The following is a 24,250-nucleotide window of genomic DNA, read 5'->3' as shown; positions in this document are numbered from 1 at the left end:
AACCTGGTCTAGTGAAAGGGTTCCCTGCCCATGGCAGAGAGGTTGGAACTAGATGATCCCTTCCAACCCAAACCATTCTATGATTCTACAATCTTACCCCTTCTCTAACTTCCCCTTATCCTGATCATGGGTGAATGTAGTCAATCAACTAGTCCACGTATTTGCTGTCTGTTTCTTTCTCTGTACCATGGCCTCCAAAGATCTGCTGGGGCTGAGGTCATTGTAGGTTCAAGCCAAGAGCTAGTTGGGAACCTTTTTGATGATGTACTTTCAGTTGTAAACTGCCATCAGATGAAACCAAAACTTTTCATGGAAATGTTTTTGTTTTAACAAAAGCTTTGTTTGAAAGGTTTTTCTGGTCTGGATTGGATGAGGAAGGGTTGGAAGGAGGCAAGGAAAGTCATAATTTCCCCTTGATATACGTCATTACAAATGAACTTAGCTCAGATGTTCCAAATTGTGGTTGGGTATTCAGTAGCATAAGGACTAAAATTAAGTGGGTCATCATTCCAGGTGAGTATGCCTCCTGCTCGGCAAATTGAGCACTTATAATGATTTTGAAAATAAAACATAATACAAATTTTGTAGCATTTGGGATGCTGAGGAATAGAGATATTAAATGTTATGTGTTTTTGTCAGTGTTTCGCCATTTTTTTGTGGCCAATTCCATCCAAATGTGGAAATAGTGTTGCATAAAGGAAGCATAGGGCATAGATAAATCACTACTTTTATATGCCTCTCAGGGACTAAAGAGTCTAAATAAATGAGATTTATGTGTGAGGATTCAGCTGGGGTATTCATAAGGACAAATCTGAATCTGAGCTCTTTCCAGCTTAGGATCAAATCTGTGCGAGGTGCATAATTCTCTCTCTCTTCCCTTCTTCAACAGGTTCTTAATGCCTGTGGTAACTTAATATGTGGGTACTGCCAGCCAGTGGTTCTTCAGTGAGGAAAGTAGTTGTCCAGTCTGTCAGAAACCCTTCCTATTCCATCCTTATGGTGGTCTAGAAAGCTGCTGGAAAATCTACTAGGTCTGGTTGCCACTTTGCACAGCTCTTGTCCCTCTGTTTAAACCTGACTTGTTTCTATCAAGGGCCATTCGCATGGAAAAATGCCATTTCTGAATCTCAGAATGGAGCAGCCACATAGAGTCAGCCTTTGAGGATCTGCAGAAGCCTGCAAATAGTTTCTTAAACTGGGGCAGAACAGGTAGGGAGGGCTTTTAGCTTGGAGTATGCCAGAAACGGTCTTTACCATCATTAGATCTAGGATTGTCTGTTTTGAGGAATTGTGGAAGGAAAACAGACTGTTAAAAGTTAGCATTCCTCAGTGCAGTCTGCACAGCCTCAGTTAAGGGAGGAACCATCTGTGATCAAAGAACAAATTTAGCTCTCTGCATTAGTCAAAAGGCAGGGTCCTTGAGAGGAGATAGACACACACTGCAAAGCTTTGCTGGAAAGTTACTGGACCCGAGATCAATTGGAGTCCAGTGATGTTGGAGAGGAGGGCTGTACATCTGAGTAAGGCTTATGCTAGTTGTGCTGGCTGCAAAATGCTGGAGTTGAGTTTTGCCTCTGTATTCTTCCAAATTCAGAAGAATAAGTCAGCATTTTCTGCCTGCCTAAAGAGGAGCTAAGGGAATAGGCAGGGAAGAAATATCCCTCTGCCAGCTGATGGGAAGTTCCCTTCTGCCAGCTCAGATCCCGTGATTGCTTTGCTGTCCAAGAGCTTGTCAGATGGTAGGTGTTGGGCGTGCTTCACAGGCCATGAGAACTTCTGAGGTGGAACCCAGCCACCAAGACCACAGTCCAGAAACAGGATCAAAATATCTTAATTAAAAACTGTGTGTGTAATTAAAAGCATGTCACTTTCTACTGGATCTGAGGAAATTTTACAGAAAGAAGGAAAAGTAACAGACAATCTGAACAGCAGATTTCATTCAATGATGCTTGGGACCTTTCTTATTGGTATCTTCAGAAGTAATTGATTCTCTGTATGCTTGGGAGGCTGGGACTGAGGTCACTCTATATCACTACTGTGCAAGCAGCTGTGTAGGAGAAGGTAGCAAAGAGCAGTCACCTGGGAAATGCCTCTGGACCAATGAGGGTAGAAAACAACAGTCTGAGCAGCCATGACAAAACTATAACCAGGTAATGACTGAACTAAAAAGGAAATTTAAAGTGCATCTAGTTACAATTAGATTAGAATGCAAAGGAGCTCCACTGGTTCAGTGCTTGGTTTTATTTTTTTCTTGTTTGGATATCCCCCTTTGGAGGTTTGTAGAGGTGCTGTAGTTTGCCTTTAATCTTCACAAAAGTTAGCGATGAATCAGGACATCAGTAATGTATTGAGAATACAAAGCTGGTGGTGGCAGCTCTCCCAGAAGGTGAGAGATTTGCTCAGTAAGTCTGAGGAATCATTTCTTCATGTAAAAAGCTACTGGAGTTTCCTTGGAGCTTTTTCTTTTGAAAGACACCTGGCCTAATCCAGTGTTACTCAAAACAGTGTACTTGTGAGGCTGAGCAAACACTCTCCATTATGAAACTTGCTGAGTGATGGGATGTTACCTTGTAATGCCCAAGGGCTTCCCAAGTATATGTTAGTAACCCACTGTCACCACCTGCCATATTCCTTCCTCTCTTTTGTGTCAACTTTCTGCTCTGTGCAGCGTTGTTGTGGCAGGGTTTTGCCTTCCCTTTAAAGGCCTGGCTTTATATGGCAGGCAGTCGGCTGAAGGCGATGCTCTCTGAGTGCCTCAGTGTGGCTTCCCTATGGAGGTGCATGGGGCTGTGCCCCACCCCGAGCACACCAGCCAGGGCAGGGAGGGATACTCCTGCCTTCTGCACACACCGACTTGGAGCTCCCTGCCTCTTTCCAAAGACAGATAGTGCTCATTCACCTCTTTCTGAAGTCAGATAGTGCTCGTTCCCAGCACCATGCTGTAGGCTTACCTGCTCTGGGTGCTAAAGGGGGGTGAGGGTTCTTTGGGATGCCCTCTGGCTTACCCAGGCCACTGGGCGGGATGGCAATGCGTGGCCTGGCAGTGCCTTCCAGGGCCCCGGCGGCAGCCTGTGAAGGGCCCAGGTTGCAGTTGCCATCTCTGGGCTGTGAGTGCTGCTCGGCCCGGGATGAGCCTCTACCCCAGCAGTGGAGCCTCTGGTGTTTTGCACGTGCGTGGGCGGCTGGGCACAGGTATCATCAAGTTGCGGTTCCGCTGATCGTGCCAGGGCAGGTGGCTGGCACCAGGCTGGTGTTCGGAGGCCTTCGAATAACTTAGTGTGCTTACACAGTTTCTCGTATTAATGGTCTCTAAAGCCAAGAGGCTGTGCTTTGTGACCCATTTCAATCTTGGCCACCACCAGCTTTCTCTCCCCCTCTTGTCCTTCCCAGCAGCTCTGTTCCATCTTGCAGCCCAGCCTCCCCACCCCCGGCTCTTCCTCCACCTCACCCCTGCCCTCTGAGCTTCTGCCCATCTCGTCTCTCCACAGAGCAAAGTGTGCTGTAGCTGCCAGCGTGCAGAGTACTTGATGTGCAGAGCAAGTTGTGCAGTCAACTCATGTGCATGCACAAATCAAAGTCTTCGGCTGGGCAGAGTGGAGGGTGGCAATAGGCTTACTGCTGCTGGATGGGAGCTGGAGTTCCCATTTTCAGCTAATTCCTCTCTGAAATCAGACCAAGCAGCTAGGAGGAAATGTGACATGCTTTTGAGAGCTCCTCTAATCCCTGAGCTCTCTGTACCCAACACATGATAGGAATAGGTTTATTGTTGAGGTAAGAGGCCCTTGTCATGAGCTCCATCTGGTGTAGGATGTGTGTGCCTGTTATAACACAATCACAGTTCTGCCTTTCTGCCAGTTATGAGTTCAGGTCTTTGATTTTAGGCACCTGTTTGATTGTTTGGTTCAAGTGAAAGATTTAATAAACTCGGGCTATCTGTATTGCCTGCACCTTCGCTCTTTCTGGCTGTCCTCTTTCTACATAGCATTATTTTGCTTGCTTGGGGAAACCTCATGACAGTACTTGTATCCTTCCTTTCTTCTTTCTCCTTCCACAGTTCAGTTTAACCTTGTAATTGTTGTTTCTTGCCCCACCAAACCTCCGGATTTCATGACATTCAGCTACTACAACACCAGGTATTTAACATCTGTCATGTCAAGCATATTAGTCAAACTCTTGCATGTGAATCTTAAGAGAGCGTTGGCAGGACTTGCTGTGAGCATGCTCAGAGGGGCTCCTTTGAACCTGCCCTTTGGCAACAGACAACAAGGAGCCCCCTTTGTCATGCCACAGCATTTATTGCCTTTAATGTGGTTCTTGGATTTTACAGGTAGCCTGAGCAGTTTGCCCAATGGAAAAAGACAAGGCCTTAACCCTTTCAGTGAGTATCTTGTCAAAATGGTTCCTTTTTTTCTGTGATACCCATGTATTTCAGAATTAATTTTCCCCTGCTCTCCCATGTTCACAAACAGCAATATAGAAACAGATGGAAACCAAAGTTGTTCGTAAGAGGTGTGAATATACCAACATGCAGCTCCACTGCATCATCTCCAAGTCCAGCTCTGTGTCTTTAGCTGGAGCAGACAGTACATTGCTGAGGAATTAGATAGGATACAGCAGCTATGGGATGAATACTCTCCTCTTCTATTCTCCCTTCTAGCAAGCAATAATTCAGGTGATTTGTTGTGTTTACATTATATTACTCCATGGACAAGTTTCCATGAAGACACTATGCTCTTCATGGTGCAGATCTGCTTTCCTCTGTATTTTCTGGCAGTGAATTGCACCCTTTCATCAGGCATGAACAACATTATTTGCTTTGCTTTTAGACTTGCTGCCTCATGGTTCCATTGTGTGCTTCTCATTTTGGACTGTAAGAAGCAGTGAGCAGTTCTCCCCTGCCTACTCCCCCACCTGTTCTATAGCCATCCAACATATATCTGGTTAGGCTCCTTTTTGTGTTGAAAAGGCCTAGGCTATGTATTTGCTTAAGGACAGAAGTCTTCCCGTACCTCTTGCTGTCCTCCTTACCTTTCTGGGGACCATATGTGGTCCTGGTTGAGATGGACTGAATGGAGAACTGAAGATAAAGATCAACTAAACCTTATACACTGATGTAGTGATGTTTCTTGGTGTGTCCTCAGTTCTGAGTATGTATTTGATTTTTGTCTGCCGCTAAAAGCTGAGCAGAGGTATTCAAACAAGTGCGTACTGTGGCTTCAGACTCTTTCCTAGTCACTCAGAGCGCTCAGTGTAGGACAAGTCATCCCCACTCACACTCTGCGTTGCATTTATGGACATTGAAGATAATCTACTGTTTTTATGAGCTGCTCACTGAGCACTGCAATTGCTGTTTGCAGAGCTGTGCAGTCAATTTCAAATATGACTATCTGGAGTAATTTTGCATTTGACAGTATTTGCCCCCTGTGGCAGGGCATGTTGATCCCAATGAGGCCTTTTTTCCCAGTGATGTAACCTTTCTAATTTCTGAAAGTCAAGTCCATACTTTTGCTTTCTCTTTAGCATGTTTTCACCTGTAATTAATCCACAGAGCTCTTGCTCTGATCCTGTAAGAGCTTTGATTCTTTAAGAATCTTTGATAAGGGACTTAACAAAAGCTTTCTGAAGAAAGGCCTCCTTTGAGACCTGCTTGTCTTCTAGGGGAGGAGACAGCTGGCTGTAGCCGTTGAGGGAGATGGTGGCAGGGCAACCTGGCAGCAGTGGGCTTCTGTGTCAGCTGTGGCAGGCAGAAGAGCAGAGGGAGACCAGTTGTTTCCCTAGACTGCATGCCCATTTCCAAGGAGGGGGAGGAAAGTGGTCGTTTATGTTTAAAAATATGGCAGTCCCTAAGGCTCTGTGTGAATCATTCAGTGCTTTTTTCAGCAAAGCTGTTTCATTAGCCCCTGGTTGTTTTCAGCCTCACAGCTTACTCCGGGATCTCAGCCTTCTGGGGCCATGGCTTCAGTAGAGGCTATTCTGTATCTTTATCAGTCAGGTTTCTTTTGGTTTTAATTTGCCTTTTTTCCTCACTTGTCCTGCTTCTGTTCTGTTTGTCTTTTTCCTCCTTGCCCACCCCACCCTTTCAGTAGGTCGCCTGGTGTAGCAGCAGAAGACGGGAAGGGGAGGCAAGAGCTGACCCAAAGGAAGGAAAGATCCAGTGACAGACGGACAGACACCTTGCTGCTTGTGAGCAAGCATGCAGCATCAGCGACATCCAGCGTAGCAGAAGTGGCACCCAGAATTTTTGCACTTTTTAATAATTGGTTTGGGTTTGGTTTTAATTGCTTTTCAATGCCATAATCTAATACTTTGGAGAGTGGAGAGAAGCAGGATCATGACTTTTTAAAATTGGAACAGCTACTGATGATGTAAAATTGAGTTCACTGGGACTCAAAGAATTTTATATACTGTATATAAATATATATGTAAATTGTACAGTTGTCTTGTACAGGGTTGGAGTCACTGTTCTATTCCTCCCTTTGCTTTTGAAGGCTGTTAGGGCTAGAGAGACACTTTGCCTTTACTGGATTACAGTAATGCATTCATTTCTGCCACCAAACCGTCATTCAGTGGCAAACCTTAACACCCCCATGTGGAAAGGAGCCAGTGTATCAGCATGACTTATTCTTGCAGATGTGCATACAGTGTGCCAGATACCAAATGCTTCTTGAGAGCATCTCAACCCCCTTTCTTACTGTAAAGCCTGTGCAACTCACAATTGTGCTTTTGAGAGCACAGATTTCATGTAAGTATTGCTGTACTGCAAAGCTGCTTAAAGTAGGGATAGAAAAGGGTTGTATTAAGGACATATAAAAGTAGTTTCTGCACCTATTGCAAGTTGGACAGAAATGAATTACAATTGCGTTGCTCTCCAGGCTCAGATGATATACTTAGGAAAGGTGTGCCATGCCTTTGTAATGTAATGCTGTAGGAAGGGTGTGGGAGCTGTAGGTCTAGCAAAGTCAGTGAAAGGAAGTTGTACATCTTCCTCTCTGACAAAGTGTTCATCTATATGTCATACAACAATAAAAATACTAAGAATCCTGCTAAAAGCAGCATTAGCCTGCCTGTTGCTTGCCTGAAGAGCAAAGAACAGAGTTGTCAATGTAGAAAGACACAATCATGCTTATGTAAAGTGTCTGCTTTACTTATGTTTCAACACTACAGCCTGGGCTGAGCTCACTGGTGACTGTCTGTCAGAAATGACTATTCTTGTCCTTGGTGATTGTGAATCCAAGCTTCCCTCCTGCACAGTGGTGTGCCTGCCTAGCTTAGAGCATCCACTCTTCCTAATTTGCTGTTACCAGTGTTACCTGTGTAAGATGACACTGGAGCCTGATGAACAATAACAGTGAAGGCTTGGAGTGAGGAGTCTGGTGTTCTTGGAGGCCACAGGGGCTTTTTCAACAACTAGAAGTTTTACCAAAGTTGTTTCTTTTGCAGGGGCACCCATATCAGCAGTCCTAGGTTTGGGCAGAGTGTGATGGGACAGTGTTTGCTTTATGTATTTCCAACCACTGGCAGCACTCACCTGTTCTGAGCAGCCTCCCACTTCAGACCTGGTGACCCTTATGCCACTTGTCTCTGTTAGAAGAAACTGTAGTCAGAGATGATGATATGCCATGCTAATGAGATCACACCAACAATTGCTTGCAACAGCACTGGGTTACTGTAGAGACTGGAGTCATTCTTTGAGTCTGTATCCCTGTTGCTTTGGTAAAAGATGTTACAACACAGCATCTTCACTCTGTGTCATGTCATCATGAGAATAGTATTAGATAAATACATCACCAAAAAAAGTGTCCTGATGCAGTAAGTTAGTGATTGTTGGCAAAATGGAAAGTTACAAAAAAAAGAAAAGACAAAAAATAGTTCTGTAAGTAACTGTTTAAGAGTAGTAATAACTTCTGGGAAGTAGATTGGAGCTAATCAAAACATAGCTTGGTTGAAAACACCTCTGGTAATCTCTGAAATATACATCACACCACCATAATATAAAGATGTCGTCTCTCTAGCAAGAGCAGATCCTGCTGCTGGATATTCATGGTTTCTCACATACAATGTATGTGCTTTTCTGGTCTGCAAGCTCCCACCTTCTTGATTGCTTCTTCCCTTTTTTTTTTCCTTCCTTTTTTTTTAAATGCCCAGGGCATATCTTTTGTGTGTTGAAATAATTTGGTCTAGTGTATAGTTAGAAATGTCCTTGGCACACTCACTAATTCTATTGTAGGAGTAAAGAATGAATCCAATGTATAAAAAAACCCTCTCCTTTTAAATATGCTAGTTTTAGGAATTTAAAATCTGGCTGCTGGGTTGGTTGGTGTTTGGTGGTTTGGGTTTTTGGGGTCTTTTGGAGGGGTGGGGGTTTTTTGTTTGTTTGTGTGTTTGTTTTTTAATGTATAGTTGCATCAGCAGAAGCAACCAATTGGATGCCTATAGGAGTTTTGTCAGCCAGGCACTGGGGCTGGGCAATGCCCCACAGGATTGTGGGGGGACTACAGAGCTGCTAAAACTCACTGCATCTTTTCTTCTGGAAATGCAAATAAATCACCCAGCCAACACTCCTACCTGTCACATAAATTCTTCTGCTGACTTCCTTTTTCTCATCCTTGTGTCCTTCCCCTCCAAGAGGCCTGCATTCACATGAAGTTTGCAATTAAAATTGGGTCAGTTCTTCAAGGAAGCCAGACAAGGGGTGGCTGTCGATTAGCTTTGGCATTAGTGGGTGTTCATGTTGCTATGCTAGAGCTGACTTCATGGATGGATTGGGGACCAAGCATTATATTGCTCTCCTTTTACAAGACAAGTCCAAGTCCCCGCATCCTGATTTGTGTGGGTCTCTGAGCAGCTTCTGGTAATACTTGTACACTGCCATGGAAGACCCAAAAAGCATGATTGTGTAATGTCCAAGTAGATATTAGGTTATTTGTTCTGGGTTTGTGTTGGAGGATCATGCAGACAGTACTGGTCTTGATTAATACAACCCATGCTATGAGCTGTCCAAACACTGTACTCATCAGAAGAGCCTCAGCTGCCTGCTTCCTCTGTTGCTTTCATTGCCAAAAAACTGGCCAGTCCATGTGGCTGCCAGGCCAAATGTGTCCTTATCTGGTGGTGGTAAGCATTCTTCTGCTCTTCCTTCCATCAGTAGCATTTTACTGAAGCTGGGACATGGGGAGTGTCAGTGTTGTGTCTGGAAGCAGACACTGTGCATGTCTCCTCATCTTTCAAGTCTTCCTGGGCCTCTCCAGCTCTACTTTGAATGACAGTTGAAAACAGCAGAGAAGAGAACCAGGACCCCACAGTGCAAGTCATCTTTCCCTTTTTGCTGATCCTCCAAGGGCATAGTATGTTGGAGGAAACTGCATTATGGTGGGATTCATATGTGTGAAGGCACTGCTTTCCATGGCTTGAGTTTATATTGAACTTACCCTGCCCCAGCACATTTCTGCCTATGGCATCATTTGTTAAACTGAAAGGCATCTGTTTGGTTTTGGTTTTGTAATAAAATAGATAACTTTTGCTCCAGTGTCTTGTGGTGGTTTCTTGTTTAATCCTAATTTCCAGAACTTCTCTCTTCTACATAATATTCTGTTACCCCTGCAGTGCTTAGGAGAGGGAAGGAGACTTTCCTTTTTGCAGAATTAAGTGTCAATTTATGGTTGGGTTCTGCAGTCTGTGATGTTTCTCTCCTGTGTGTAAGCCTTCAGGCTGAATTAAAACATGCTTCAGAGTGTGTCTCTGTGTTTGACAGCTGTCTGATCTATGCAGGCTGCTTAGAAAGACTGTGAAGCTTCACCAGGAGTGTAGAGGTGATTGGAGAAGGTGGGACCCACAACCAGGTGGGATCTTGTAGCACCGTCTCCCCAAACCCAGTGCAGCAGTCAGGCCCTGCACCTTACATGTCCTTGCACCTCCCTTTCACATGGGAGCCTTCATACTTTACTTTTGCAGGTCATCCCTCACTATATGGGAGCCTGAAATAGTATCTTCTAGCTGTTGTCCATAACCTTGTAATCCTCAGAGATGACAAGTAATAAGCCATGCTGGAAAGCTGTGTTATTACAAAACATGCTTTTTCCTAGGCTACAAGGAAGTGGCATTCATCAGAGGCTGCAGCCCCCGGCCCATGACAGAGGAGGCCACACACTGTTTGCTTCAAGTGCATTTGACCAGCTTCCTCATCACGTCTCTGTCTTTTCACTTGTTTACATGTAGCTCTCTTGCAATGAATAAGGAGACAACTCATTTATTGCACATCAAAGGGGAGGCAAGTGCAATCCCAAAGAAGGTTTTCTGCTTGTATGGTAGTCAACAGGCTGGATTGTTTGCAGATGGTCAGAGAGAGCCATGACAAGATTCTTGTCTTTAGATGCAAGTTCAATGATAAAAAAAGAAAATGCAGGGATGAGTGACACCCAGTGTGTATCTGTCAAGAAAAAACTGACAAACCAAGCTACTTTCCTTGTATTACCAAGATAGCAAGTTTTTGGGCTAAGGGAAGAGCAGGAGTTGTCATCTCTGGAGTTCTGCAAGACTTAATTAAAAATAGGAAAAGGGTATTTTAAAAAACAAAAGACCAGTTCTTTGGCCATGCTTCCTATTTCTAGGGTCAACATAAGGTAGTCTGAGAGGCCTTCACCCTTCCCTGGCAGTGCAGTCATTCTGTAAGCAAGTCAAAAGGGCTATAAAGGGCTTGCTTCTGCCTCTGCTTCCAACAGAGATATGGCCAGAAGACTTTTCTTCCTCCTTCCTCTGCTTCCTTTCTCCTTATCTTTGACATAAGTAACAAAATCCACATGCAGAACATCGACCTTCTGACTTCTCAGCAGGCAGCCCTTACAAGCCATTTCAAGCAAAATAACCTGGCAACTGTTCAAAAGCTGTTATTAAATTGGACAGCAGGATCTGTAGAAGTGATGCTCCTTAGTTTGGAAAACACCTTGAAAACAAAGTGGGTTAAGAAATGCTACCTCAGGAACTAAGAGTATAACAGCAAGTGTTTTGTATGGAGTGTTTGCCAGAAAACCTGATACTGGCTACTTGGGGAAGGAATTATGCTTTCTTTCCTTCCCTATCTGAGAGCCTGCTTACTGATTTTAATGGTAGCTTTTGTTTTTCAAAGGAGCTTTGCCTGTGCACACCGGGAAGTGTCTAGCTTTCATTCAGAAAGCACCACCAGCTCTATGCCGTGTGTTCTATCACAAACCTATATCCCCATCTCCTGCAAAAGCATAAATGAACATTTATTCCACATTATGCTTTCTTTCAGCACATTGGGACTGGACTGAGGGTCTTCTGGCTCTCAACCAAGGCAGAGGACCTGAGGCCCCGCTGTGTACTTAGCCAGTCTGCACCCCCAGACAAGGCAGTGGTGATGGGTGGCTCTCTGCTCCCTGCTAGAGAGGGAGACCTGCACTGTGCTGCAGGCAGAGAGGTGCACAGGGTGTACATTGAGTGATGAGGGAGGCAGCAGGTTGTGGCTTCTGGAGACTGAGGTTTCCACACCTTCCCTCGTCTCCGGTGCCCGCAAGAATAGCTCAGGTCTCCTGCACACAACTCACAATTACGTGGCCCTAGTTTGGAGTTCAGAGTAGCAACATCTGGGAGTCTGAAGTACAGATGAATTCAGCTTACCTCACTAAAATAGAGAAATTCAGTCCCAGTACAAGGCAGATCCTTAACTCATTGCTTTTTGGTATGTGAACGATGGACTCACTTTGGTGAAACATGTTCTTCTGTAGCACTTCAGAGCTGTGCTTCAAGCACTTAAAAACTGCAGAGTTTGAATGTCCAGTATCCCATTACACAGTTCAGCTCTGGCCTTGCACAGCACAAAGTGTCACTGCTATCTCCTTCAGTCATGATTCTGGCAGGGACCATGGAAGTGATCCCTGCTGATTTCACCATGTCAGAAAAGAGTTGACACAGCATTTGGCTGAAGAGAGGAAGCTATTTCTGAAGTGACTTGGATGTTCCCACTACGAACTGGCACATTGCGTCAGACAAAGCTGTATGAAGGTGACTGAAGCTGTATTTGTTCACCTGCAGCCCAACACGAATGTGAATTTTTGCATCTCTTGAGCTGTTACAATTGTTTCAAGTGTTCAAATGTCTGCTGCAAGCTTTTTCTCCTCAAAACGTACTTGAATACCAGACCTTTGTAAAATGAGTTAATCTAAAGTATTTAGACTCAAAAAAACCAAGATACCAAATATAAGTGAATTCAGAAAACTGGTGTCCAGGATCTGTGAAGAGATTCCTGAAGTATAAAACAGATCTGGGGACTGATAAAAGAACTGGGGTCAAAGTCCCAATAAGAAACTATCCTGCTCCAAGGGAAATGAAGGGAGCATAAGTAGAGACCAATAAAGTGGATCAAGAGCTTTTCAACAGCCTGAAGCATGAGAAGGAAAAATATGAAATGTGGGATGAGTGTTGGAGCATTGGAGACTTCATGTGAGCTGCCAGGGGATTTAAGGATGGCATGGCAACATCACCTGGCTGAAGAAAAACCTAGAGAATTACAGACCTGATATCTGTATGTGAAAACTTAAAAGAGCAAGCTACTGACCAGTTATTCTCCAATACCCTACATAGATTTATAAGTTTGTAAATAAATGGCAGGAATGGGCTTGTTGAGGTTTCACTGAGGACAAATCGTTTCAAACTAATTTGATTCCATTCTTTGACAGGATAACTAGCCTCGTGGCTAGGGGGGTCAGCACTAGATGTGATATGTCTTGACTTTGGAAAGGCTTCTGGCACTGTCCCAGAAGACATTCTTGTAAGCAAGCTGAGGAAACGCAACCTCTTTAGATTCACAATACGTTGAGTGCAGTGTCAAAGTCAGAGAGCCCTCTGGGGAAATCTTTCCAGTGATTGTCCAGCATCCAAGTCTATTCGGTATTTTCAGCAGCAGCTTTTGGAAATTGCTTTGCTAAAAATTTTCCTGGTGATATCTAACTTAGGAGGTGAGGTTTCTGGGGGCTTGGGGAGTGTCTATCAGCACCTATGGAGGGTAGGACCAGAATGCTTGGTAGGTTGAAGAAATAATCCAAGTCAACAGGATGAGTTTCAGCAGAGGCATGGGATGATCTCCCATAAGGCAGCTGTCTGAATGCACCATCACAAAGCAAGACCCACCAGGCAGCAATTCAGTAGAAATGACTTCTCAGAAGCTGGAAAAGGACAAAGTGGAGAACCTTAAGGGCAATGCCACGTACAAAATCTTCTTACCGTAAGGATAGCAATGAGTTGGTTTTATGCCCTAGTCAATAAAACAAGAAAAAAAAATTAACAGTGCTAACCCCCCCACACACCACATTCGGATTTGCTGCTAGTTTCTATGCAGATGCTCCAGAAGAAGAGGAGGCAATCAAATCTCTTTTGGTAGCTTTTTTAAGACCTTTTTAAGACCTTTTAAGACTTTTTAAAGTGTTAATAGAGACACTCAGGTGCTCTGTACAATATGCCTTAGTGCCAAGGATGTGCCACAGGAACTTTCTGAGAGCCTCTGAAGTTTTTGTGCTGAGATTTTTTCCCCCCTTCCCCCAGGTTGTACATTTATAACCTCCATCTTACACCCCAAAAAAAAAATCTTTGTTTGAATGATTTATTTCTTCAATTCACCTAGATTTCACACCCGTTTCAAAGTACTTCCTAGGCCTGTGGGGTTTTTTATTGCATTCTTGAAACTGGGCCATGCCCAGCAATGAGTAGTAGGTGGGTCATGAGTTTTCCTTTAGGCACAGCTCCCACTCAGCTTGCCATGTACATGGCAATAGCAATGGTACAGTCTGGAACATGGGTGAATGCTTACATTTAGGTGCAGTGGGAACATCTGCTGAGCTCATCCACCTCACATCATGCCTGTAGGCTCCATGTCTAAGCTCAAATTACCACCCCAGGCCACATGCGGGGAAGTGCTGGGTTTCCAAGTGCAATGTGGGAAAGGGGCCAAAGGTTTCTGCTGCTGGCAGGGATGCCCCGTGGGTCTAGGGGGCTGGTCTGCCCCTGCCACCCACACGCCTCTGGGCAAAACACAGACCCCCTGGGTGAAGGGAAGGCAGGGAGGAGGGGTAAATCTACTCATGGTGTTAACTATCTACATATTTTAAATGACTCATTTAGATACCAGAGGTACTTAATCCCCTCCTGCTATAGAGGCAGGTTGGGAGCGCTGTCTTCTCTGCTGGGCTCTAAGTAGCACTGGCACACACAACTCTGTTATTAGCAAGCTGGCTGCTCCTGGCACATGCACATGGATGACAATGGTCATTAAAAACATTTTTTTCCATGTAATACTGCAAAGGTTATTCTTGGTGACAAGTGCTTTCCGGCTTGTGGCCAGGGCTGAGCAACTGCTGTTCCCATTTGTGCAGGCTGGGTCCTACATCAAGGTCAGGTTTGCAACAGCTTCCTGGCAGAATTAACAAAAAAAAAAGGTTTTGTCTTTTTTTTTTTTCCCCTCAGGGGAAAAAAAAGCAATTCCAGGTGAATGATACGAGGAATGACCTGCTGCCACTTAATGCCAAATGTGAGTGAGACTGGATTGAAATTTTCTGGCTTTGAATGGTGCCATATTCAAGCATGACAAGATCTCCTTGATGCCTTTCTGTTACCATCTAGATCTGTATCTATGTCCTATTGTGCTATGGAGAGGTGGATGAGGTGAACTGTAGGTGAACAAAACTTTTGTTACCTATAGTTTATCTCAACAGTGTCCAGTGACAGTACAACAACAGTACTGGGTGTCCTCCAAAATGTTTTTCCAAAGCAAAGATCTACGCTGGTGGAGACATGCAGGTAGGCATCATCCCACCACAGCAGTGGGCCAGGGCAGCTGAAGCCTAAAGTGGCACATGCAGCTGATGGGGGCTTCTCCTTGCAGACGGTGCTGTGAGGAGACATTGTGTTGCTGCTTGGGGATGGAGGGTAGTGGAGAGGTTCTCCTATGTCAGAGGACAAGTGACTTACAAACTAGTCCAGCAGCCCCAGCCATGGAATCAGAAGAAATGTGTATCATAGAATACTTTTGTGTTCTGTCTAAGCTTGACATGAATAGCCCTGATGACACCAACAGCCGGGTAATTGGCAGAAAGGTGACAAAGCCCAGTGCAAGAGCTGCAATTGCCTCCTTCCTAGATTAAAACCTTTGCTCAATGTCTCTAACAAACACTTCTCTGTTTCTCACTGTACCTGTACCACAGTTGATTCCTGATGCCTGCACACTCCTCTTACTCAGCCCAGCTTGCTCTGGGATGGCCCCTTTTGGTCCTGGATCTAAGCCTCAGAACCTGTGGGGACCAGGATGCTTCTGCGCGGCAGTGGCATCAAGCCAGCCCCAAAGGATCACCATCCCCCATGCACTCCCCCAGTCCCTTCACTAGAGTCAAAGTCAATGTGCCTTTTCCAGAGCCAGAGCTGGAGCTTGTGTGCTTCCCCCTGCATCAGAAGCAGGTGTGATCACTGTGGGCAGGAGCCAGCCAACAGGGCAAGAGGTGGGAAGTGATCCCACAGGCCTGTGGAGGGGGGTGGGAGCATGCAGGACCCAGTAGGGCAGTGGTCTCTTTGTGGCTTTGCCACGATCTGGCTGCCCCGAGGAAGCAATGTGCAGCACAGCCTTCCCACAGCTGCTCTACTAGGGCAACCCTTCCTACAGCATGGGTGCCCAACCAGGAGTTCTCCCACCCCACCTGGACATTCTGCATTGCACTGCGAGGTGCCCAAAACCCATAAGTGGGCCCCATGCTGGCAGGCAAGATGGGAGACTGGGGTTATGGGCTGCACCAGCTGCCCCTTTGCTGCAGAGGGCATGTGGGAACATGCCCTCTCAAGGCCCACTGTGAAGGGCACTTTGGAGGTCAGGCACCCAAATTCAAGTGAAAAAAACAGTCAGATGCTGGGTGAGGAGGCAGCATGGTACTGACCAAAATTGGGATGCAATTCCTGGACAGTTTGAGGGGGACAGGCGAGTGACTCCTCTTTGCAATACTCTCCTTTACCCAAAGGCTGATTTTTGACCATGCAGTGCAGTATCACCTGGATAGCAAAACCTGTGAAATGCTGGAGGTGCCCCCCATGGCAACAGTGGTGGGAAGGCAGCCATTGGTACCACTGGCCCCACACCATGACCCTTAGACTATGTCCCCATACAATGCTAAGAGACCGAAAGGTAAGATCTGCAGCCCAAAGCAACACAGGCTGCTGGGAGAGGCCAGAAGCTGCTATTGCAGGGTGCCATGGGAAGCTGAGGGGAGAAACAAAGGGGAAGGATCAGCAACAACAAAACCACCAGCAAAACCACCTCTCTGCCAGCAAGCCAGGGGCAAATGCTGCAGAGTCCTCCCAGCAGTACTGAACTGGAGGGCTGGGAATCAGGGGGCAAACCAGCTAGAGCCACTGCAACCAAGTCCAGGCACCTGCTCCAAGGAAAACAGAAGCAAGCAGATAACTAGATCCAAAATGAAACATAAAAGCTCCAGGAAAAAAAAATCCCCAAAGGCACCAAACCTGGGGTTTTTTTCGGCTTGTGTATTTTTAATGAAGTAAAAAATAAAAATGAAAGAAAGAATCATGCCACAGATGTTGTCAGCCTGGTGCAGATCACCCTTGTGCATGGAGGGCATCAGGGTGCCCACGCAGCTGGCCCTCATGGTAGCCAGTCCTACCTTCCACCCCCTCCCTGCAGTCAGCTGGAGAAGGAAGCAGATGAAAAGCACATGGTGCATACATATGAGCAACAGAAGAACAGCACAACAGCGCTCCAGGCTGGGCTTTATGCAGGAATGGGTATGCTGGCATGGGTAAAATAAAAGCTCAACATACTCAACATACTCTATATGTCCAAATTAAAAACAGCAACGGTAACAATCTCCCCTTGAGAGCTGCAATTTAAATCCCCCCAGAAAGTGTTTGGGGGCTTTTGTAATGTTTCTTTCAGTGTCTCGTGTGAGCTCTGGGGTCCCCATCTGATGGGCAGCATGGTGGTGGTAGCAGCTGCTCTTGTTGGCACTGCTGGAGGCCAGAAGAACCAGCAAGCTCAGTGGGAGCCTGGCCTCGGGGCTTCTTGCCAATCTTTTTCAGGCCCTTCACCAGGTATGGAGAAGGGAGGATAAGGAGGCAGGATGTCAGATGCTTGTTAGCTTCAAACCCAGCAGTTTTCACCCATGGTGGGCTCCCACTGGCAAAGCTCCTGCTGCTCCTCTGAGAAGAATCCCTCTTCTCTGCCTCACATGTATACACATTTATATAGAGATATAGATATCTGATAAACATTTTGTATGAAAATAAATACTTCATCTGGGTGTTAAGAACCATCATCACCTCCACCTAGTCACATTCTATGTTACATCTCTTTTTGTCCATGACAACCTTGTTCCCATTGCTTTTTCCCTAACCTGTGGACACCTCCTCCCTGCCTCTTCGAGCAGACAAAAACACCTCAGCAGGCAGAGATGTACTTTTCAGCAGCCCCTCTCTTACTTGCTGCCTCCCAAAGTTTGGCTTATTATTGAGAACTCGATGAAAATGGTTCCCTTTACAGCACCTGTTTCTTGATAGAAGAAATGATCTTTGTCTTGAAAACACTTTACAAAGAATAGGGTTTTAACATTCTCTTCCAGGGCTCTCAGTTAAGAAATATGTTTCTAGATAGCACTGTTTATATAGATATAGGTATAATTTTTATTTACTTTTATTACCAACCCAACATTTCAATTTTCAGCTTTTGATGTAACTCATGACATACTCTTGTGGTGGTGGGTTTTTTTCTTCTTTTTCCTTAAAAAGAAATGCACTTCAAATGAAAAGGATGCTTTTTTGTCTGTCTGGTGTGCCTAAAAGGTACTTGATGCAGGAGTCCTGATGTGGATGGCAGTTTTTAAGCCTGTACCTGCCAGCAGCCTGAAGACCACCAGCAAGATACAGGCGTTGTGAAAACTGGGGGAGGAATTGAATAAAAGGGCAGCCATACCACAGCTCAGGGTGAGATGGCACTGGGAACATATGGGCACACTATCCAGGTTTTCCTGAATTCATTTCCACCTCTGAGCAGGAGAACCACGCAGCAAACCCGCCACCACCACCATCCCAAGGAGCCAGTGCCGCTTTCCCTGGCCCCCTTGCTCCCCCTGCAGCAGGCTCTTCCTGGGTGGCCATTTATTTCTTTTAACAGTTGTAAATTAACATAATTTTCTCTCCCTGCAGTTTCACAAGCTCGAAGTTAATTATACAAAGAGAAATGCCATAGTCAAAATATACATGACACGTATTGTATTAGAGGGTTGGGGATTTTTTCCTTCTTTTTTTCTTAGCCCAGGCAGGTGATTGAGATGCTACATGCTCCAGCCTTTGTCATTAAATGTGTGTGACTGTGTGTCTGTGTTTGTATTAAAAATATATCAGTCTTGTGATGTTCTTAAAAAAGAAAGTAATGGAGGGTGGCGGGGGAGGGAATGGGTAATAGTGAAGAAGTTCTTTGACTGTGTCACAGTCTTTTGTGGCTTCATAAAATACACATGTTCAATTCCAGCACTGATGGCAGCTTGAAGCTTTAGAGTTTAAATTTTTAACATTTTTCTGATTAAGTAGTAAAAAAGAAAAAAATCAATTAGCGTGCCCCCCCAAAACCAAAAAGCAACAAGCAAACAAAAAAAAAGAAAAATCCCCCCCAAATTCCTGAATCAGGCTTCTGCAATTCTCAACTAGTAAAAATAAGGAAACATCTCCTTACAGTGGAGGGGTGCTCGGCAGGAAAGGAGACGAGCCCCTGTGGGAGAGGTGGCCTTTGGAGATGGTTTAAACTTCATAATCTCATTGAATAGGGTCAGTGGCTGGGTTTATTGTGGTTTTTTTCAATACTTGCCATTGTTGCTTTCTTTTATACCATTTTTGGATGAGTTTTGTCTCTTTGCTTTTTTTCACTCTGTGATGGTTTTTGCTCTTCTTGGCACCCAGCTGTCTGACCATCTGGGCAGTGGCAGCCCCTGACAGACAGCTGTACCCTCAGGTGAAACCGCACTTCCAGGACCGGTGTCCGGTGAGGTAATGGAGGAGGGGGTCCCTCCTTCCGGCAGCACCGTCCCTCCACTGCCTAAAACCCCTTGATGTAGCAATAGGCCTCCAGGGTGGCGAACAGGATGTAGAGCAGCCAGAGGCTGACAAAGAGCAACGTCGTGGCCAGTTTGCACCCCCGGGGGCCTCCCAGCTCCCCGCCGAGGTGGGGTCGCCGGCGGTAGAGGAGGACGCTGATGCAGATGAAGGCGAAGATGGTGAAGAGTGTGACGGAGAATGCCAGGGTGCCTGCCGACACCTGGAACTCCTGCCCCTGTGACGCCCAGTAGATCGCTGCCACTGACCATGCCAGCCCGATGCCCAGGAAGACGTTGACAGCATTGCTGCCTGTGACGTTGGTGATGGAGGCGTCAGCGTACACGTCCTGGACGGCCGCGGCTTTGCTGGCGAATGTGTCTGGGGTTGAGGGAGGAGGGAAGGAGAAATCACTGGGGGCTTCAACAGGAGAAACAGATAATGCTTCATGTCTGGGGGACAACGGAGGCTCAGGTGTGACACTAACCAGGTTAGGACACAGACCTCTCCTGGTGCACAACCCCCTCCCAGGTCCAGAGACTCCATGTTGCCACCAAGCAGAGTGCAGACCTTGTCTAGGAACAGGGTTTTGTGGATCCCCATCCCAGCCTGACCCCATCCCATGACAGAGCTGCTCCCCTGGAAGGAAGAGCATCATCAGAGGAGTTACCTCCCACCCCATCCCTTCCCTGCAGCCACCTCACCTGGTACAGAAGTGCCGAAGGCGACAAAGACGACAGCGGTCACTGAGTCCTTGAGGCCAATGGTGCAGCCAAAGTGGGAGGCGAGGTCGCCGATGACAGCCGTGAGCATGCCGATGATGAGGATGGAGACAATGAAGCAGGCCCAGCCGTTGCAGTACTCAGTGGGGGGCACACAGGCAAACAGCACCTTCCAGAAGACAGTCAGGAAGTGCATCACGTAGTCAAAGCAGGATGGCAGGCGCTCCTCGCCAGACTCATCTTCGTCCTCATCACCCGCTGCAAACAACATGGAAGGAGAGGTCCAGCCTTCATGTTGAGGCGGTCAAGTTTACAGGGGTTAGATGTAGCCTCTGCTTGGCCCTTTCACCTCGGGATTCTGCTCTCCTGGGACAAGGCGGGATGGTGCCAGCCATGACACTGGGCTCAGGGCACACCAGGTCCCCTCAGTGATAGGTGAGGCTTGGCAACAGGAGTGCCTCTCAGACACTCTAGAGCCCACAGGGATGGGGAGTGGCAGAGTGGGATACTACACCCACAGAGGGGCAGCCCTATCCCCATCCACAGGCAGCCACATAGAATATAATCAACCTGTGGCAATCACTGTTGAGAGGCACAATGAAGTTACACAGGCAAGTGATGTTCTGGTCCAAAAACTAGCAGAAAGTAATAGAATTGGGAAACTGGAGAGACCTTTTGATCCTCCTGCTCCAGAACATGGGCTGGACACCAGCAGCACCCCAGCAAGAAATTTCTCATCTGTGTGAGGGTATCAGCAACCGTGGTGCAGGCCCTTGGAGGAGTCTCCTGCTTAGCCTGGTGGGCCAGGTCAGCCCCAAAACTGGAAGTACTGCTGGTCTTTGTACAGACACAGGACAATGGAAATAAACTGGAGAAAGAGAAAGCAGGCAGGGAGCACAGGGCAGATGTCAAGGGAAGGAGAGAGAGGAACAGAAGCAGACCAGGGAAATAACATTGCTCCAAGGATGCTTCCACAGAAGCAGCTTCTCTTAATTGCTAGAAAGAAGAAAACTGAATACCCTGCATCTCTTCTTTCACATCAGAAGAAGCCCTTGTGGCCACTGGCAACAGCTCCCACCCAACTGCCTGCCTGTCCACTGCCTGCTCTACAGCTGGATGTAAAACATCTCTTTGGGGAAGATGCCAAACCATCAAGGACAGGTTCAGAAAGATGCTCAAATGCCATTAATGGCATAGACATGCCTAAAGAATATGCTCCACAGCTGCCTGGCTCTGAAAGCGGTGAGCTCTCTTGCCAGGCAATAGCTGGCAGGTCTCTGGATCATTCGCTCTACCAGCTGCTGCTTCATGGGGCAACATCTCCTGTCTGCATGTGGTAACCCTCCCTGCTCCCAGAAACTCTACTGGCCGTGGCAGACAGGACATCTTCCAGCAGTAGAAGCTACATGCACTGGGCACGCCACAAACCAGGACCCCAACCAGAATGGGATCCTGCTGCCTGTACACTACTCATCAGATCACTGAAGCAGCAGGAGCACTGCCAGCTGACATAAAGTTTTTGAAAACTGGCCTCCTGGATAGCTCTGCACCAAAAGGTGGATCTCCTGAGCTTCTGGCTAATGTATCTGCAAAAGCCCACTTTATGTGAAGCAGAGGAGCTCTCTGGACTAGCTTTGCTGGTGGTCACCACATACGCAAGAGATGAGCATCACTGACCAGGGAGATGTGGTGTCCTGAGCCCAGACAGATCTCATTCCAGGCTGCATGAACCCTATGGATGCTAGTATGGGATTTCTGATGTCCCCCTCACCTGCGCTGACGGTAATGGCCTCCATGAACTGGTCCCTCCAGGAATGTGTCCCTACAACCAAAGCCAGGTTTGTCTTCTTAATCAGCTTGTCCACGGTGCTCTGTTGTGGGAATAAAGATGCACAGCAGTTAAACTGGCTGTTAGCGGGCAAGAACGATCTCTGAGTGCACTGTGGTCTCACAGACCCTTTCCAAACTGTGGAAGTGCCACAAGCACTCTCCTCCCAGCCAGATGAAGTCATGACAGGAGTTAAGCCCACCTTCTCCCTGGATTGGCTGACCTAAATCTCACCAGAGCCAGCTTGTTTCCCACCCCTTAATCCTGATGAGGCTCCTTCTTCCCTCATCCGTGCCTCACCAGAGACAGCTTTGCTACTCCCCATTGGCTTCTTCTGCTTCCAGCAGGGCTCCCTTTTCTTTCTCCCTCCACCCTTGACTACCAGCAGCTGCTACTTCTGACATTTCTTGTAGACTTCATCCACCCTTTACTGCATTACATACTTCTTTCCCTCTTCCAACAGCTCTTTCCCTGCACATGCTGCCTCATCAGTTCTACTCTCCAAGGCTGCTCAGCAGTGCCACATGGCTTCCCCCTCCTGGAAGACCCCTAGGACACCTACTGACCTTGAACTCATAGGACTCCTCAATGATGACTTCTAGTTTGGGATGCTCGCCGAGTATTGGTTTGCCCATCTCTGCAATCCTCTTGGCTTCTTCCTCTTCAACCGTCAGCTTCCTCTCAGCCACCTCTGTGAAAGCAAGGTCAACACTAAGCTGTAGGCAGCAGCCCTGGAGCTCCAGGGCACCATGGGGGCTTGTCTGCAGGGCCCAAGTGCAACATGTTTTCAATTTCTTTAAAAAATCCCCTTGAATCTTTCTTCAATCTGCACTGGCGCTCTTGGTTGACATATACCCTCTCATCACCCCCGCAGAAGCCACATCTTTGGGGAGACCGAGGTGCCAATCTGTCCTGACATTAGGCACAAGTGTCCTTTAAGACACCTTTAACACCCTGATGTGTTCCCTGATTTGAATAAACAAGAGACAGGATCTTTTTATTCCCCTCTGAGCAGAAAATCACTGTGCCACTCAGTGCTTGATCTAGCACTCAGAGCAACACACAGTCACAACCACACGTGAACCACACATGAATTGGAAAAATGAACTAGAATAAGTAAGTAATGAAACAAGTACTTTTTTCTTTCATACTGCTGTGAGGATGGTGAGGCACTGGAACAGGTTGTCCAGAGAAGTTATGGATGCCACATCTCTGTAAGTGTTCAAGACCAGGTTGGACATGGCTTTCAGCAACCTGGTCTAGGGACCAGCAACCCCATGGCAGGAGGGTTGAAACCAGATGAAAAATTCCTTCCAACATATTTCATTCTATGATTATATGTTTAGTTTCTGCTGGAGGAAACTAAACCAGAACCTCAGGTCAGCAGCATTCTGAGATGAGCCTGTGCCAGGCTCATCTTGCTGATGTCCCAGCTAACCCAGCAAGATGCCTGAAAAGGGTTATGGTTGCCCAGATGGGAAGGAGCATCCCAACTGCCCAGTCAGCTCCCTGGCCCTGACCTAGGTCTCCTCTTCCACCCACCCACCCAAGTGCAGACATGCTGATGGGGTCTCGGTAAAGCTCTGACATCTCAAGAAAGAAGCTGGGTTTCCCCTGGTTTTCCTGTGTCTGACCAGTCAGGGTGTACGAGCTGCAATACAGGGCTCAGCTGAGCCTGGGAGCAGGAGCTGGAGCTCTGAAGAACCCGGCAGAGCATCTTGTTCTGGCTGACAGGTGTTATCCAAGGCTTCCTGAAGAGGTTACAAATGTCCAGGTAATGCCTTACATGGGATTAATCCCAAATGGACTCCAGCAGATCTCATGCTTCCCACCAAAAATCACACAGACGTTACGAAGTCCCAGTGAAATCTATTTATAAACTCTGACTTCTCTCTTCATCTGCCCAACTAGATTGATTGCAAAGACTGTAAGCCTTGCAAGACCTGCAGAATTTATAAAATATATAACTCTTGTGGCAGGTGACATTATTATAACCCATCACAGAAGCAAAAAAGCTGCATCCATCATTTGAAATCAATGACGTACATCCACACCATCATTGCCTAGCTCAAAGATAGAATAGTCTGGATTTAGGAATCACATAAGTTCACAAGAAATGACAAAGACAGGGGAGCACAGCACCTGGAGAAGAAGATGGGCAATATAGGCTGCTGGGGGATATAGGGGGCACATTTGCAGGCAAAGACCTAGTGAGCACAGAGTGGAGGAGGCAGCGAGCTGCAGAAGTGCAGAAGAATTTTTTCAGTGAAAGGGTGGTTAAGCACTGGAATGGGCTGCCTAGGAAGGTGGTGGAGTCACCATCCTGGAAGACATCAAAAAAAGACTGGATGTGGCACTTAGTGCTCTGGTTTAGTTGGCATGGTGGTGTTCAGTCAAAGGCTGGACTCAAAGATTTTGGAAGTCTTTTCCTTAATGATTCTATGACTCCATGATTCTATGAAAATGTACTGCCTTATACTACACTTGTAGGCATGAATTGATGATTATCAAGAACAAGATTCAAGATACTTTTATTCACTGGAACAGGGAGTCAGATGCAATCTACATCTCTTTCTAAGACACAGAACAAGAAAGACCAGTCTCTACCTCT

General features: G+C 46.5%; 2 protein-coding genes across 17 annotated transcripts in view; one reads left to right on the top strand and one right to left on the bottom strand.

Moving 5' to 3' along the window:
* The window catches only part of SMOC1 (SPARC related modular calcium binding 1), a 132,970-nt gene extending 125,142 nt beyond the window's left edge, over positions 1 to 7,828 (top strand). For 3 of the 9 annotated variants that reach the window (XM_027707814.1, XM_027707789.1, XM_027707764.1), the window contains 3 exons: positions 4,119 to 4,133; positions 4,328 to 4,378; positions 6,084 to 7,828. In XM_027707814.1, the coding sequence (XP_027563615.1) occupies positions 4,119 to 4,133; positions 4,328 to 4,378; positions 6,084 to 6,100 (83 nt within the window). In that variant the 3' untranslated portion in view covers positions 6,101 to 7,828. The remainder of the gene's footprint in view (positions 1 to 4,118; positions 4,134 to 4,327; positions 4,379 to 6,083) is intronic. The other 6 variants (XM_027707796.1, XM_027707777.1, XM_027707771.1 and 3 more) reach the window with 5 other exon arrangements.
* An 8,699-nt stretch (positions 7,829 to 16,527) lies between these two features.
* Positions 16,528 to 24,250, bottom strand: part of SLC8A3 (solute carrier family 8 member A3) — a 115,840-nt gene continuing 108,117 nt past the window's right edge. For 6 of the 8 annotated variants that reach the window (XM_027707740.1, XM_027707725.1, XM_027707705.1 and 3 more), the window contains 4 exons: positions 22,206 to 22,330; positions 21,583 to 21,682; positions 19,794 to 20,069; positions 16,528 to 19,470 (listed from right to left, as the gene is read on the bottom strand). In XM_027707740.1, coding sequence (XP_027563541.1) covers positions 19,094 to 19,470; positions 19,794 to 20,069; positions 21,583 to 21,682; positions 22,206 to 22,330 — 878 coding nt within the window. In that variant the 3' untranslated portion in view covers positions 16,528 to 19,093. Of the gene's footprint in view, positions 19,471 to 19,793; positions 20,070 to 21,571; positions 21,683 to 22,205; positions 22,331 to 24,250 lie in introns of all 8 variants that reach the window. The other 2 variants (XM_027707696.1, XM_027707716.1) reach the window with 2 other exon arrangements.

The sequence above is a fragment of the Neopelma chrysocephalum genome, unplaced genomic scaffold (genome assembly GCF_003984885.1).
Source record: "Neopelma chrysocephalum unplaced genomic scaffold, ASM398488v2 Primary Assembly neopelma1_24, whole genome shotgun sequence".
Lineage (NCBI taxonomy): Eukaryota > Metazoa > Chordata > Aves > Passeriformes > Pipridae > Neopelma > Neopelma chrysocephalum.
The sequence above is the reverse complement of the archived record's forward strand: the minus strand, read 5'-3'. Positions and strand labels throughout refer to the sequence as shown.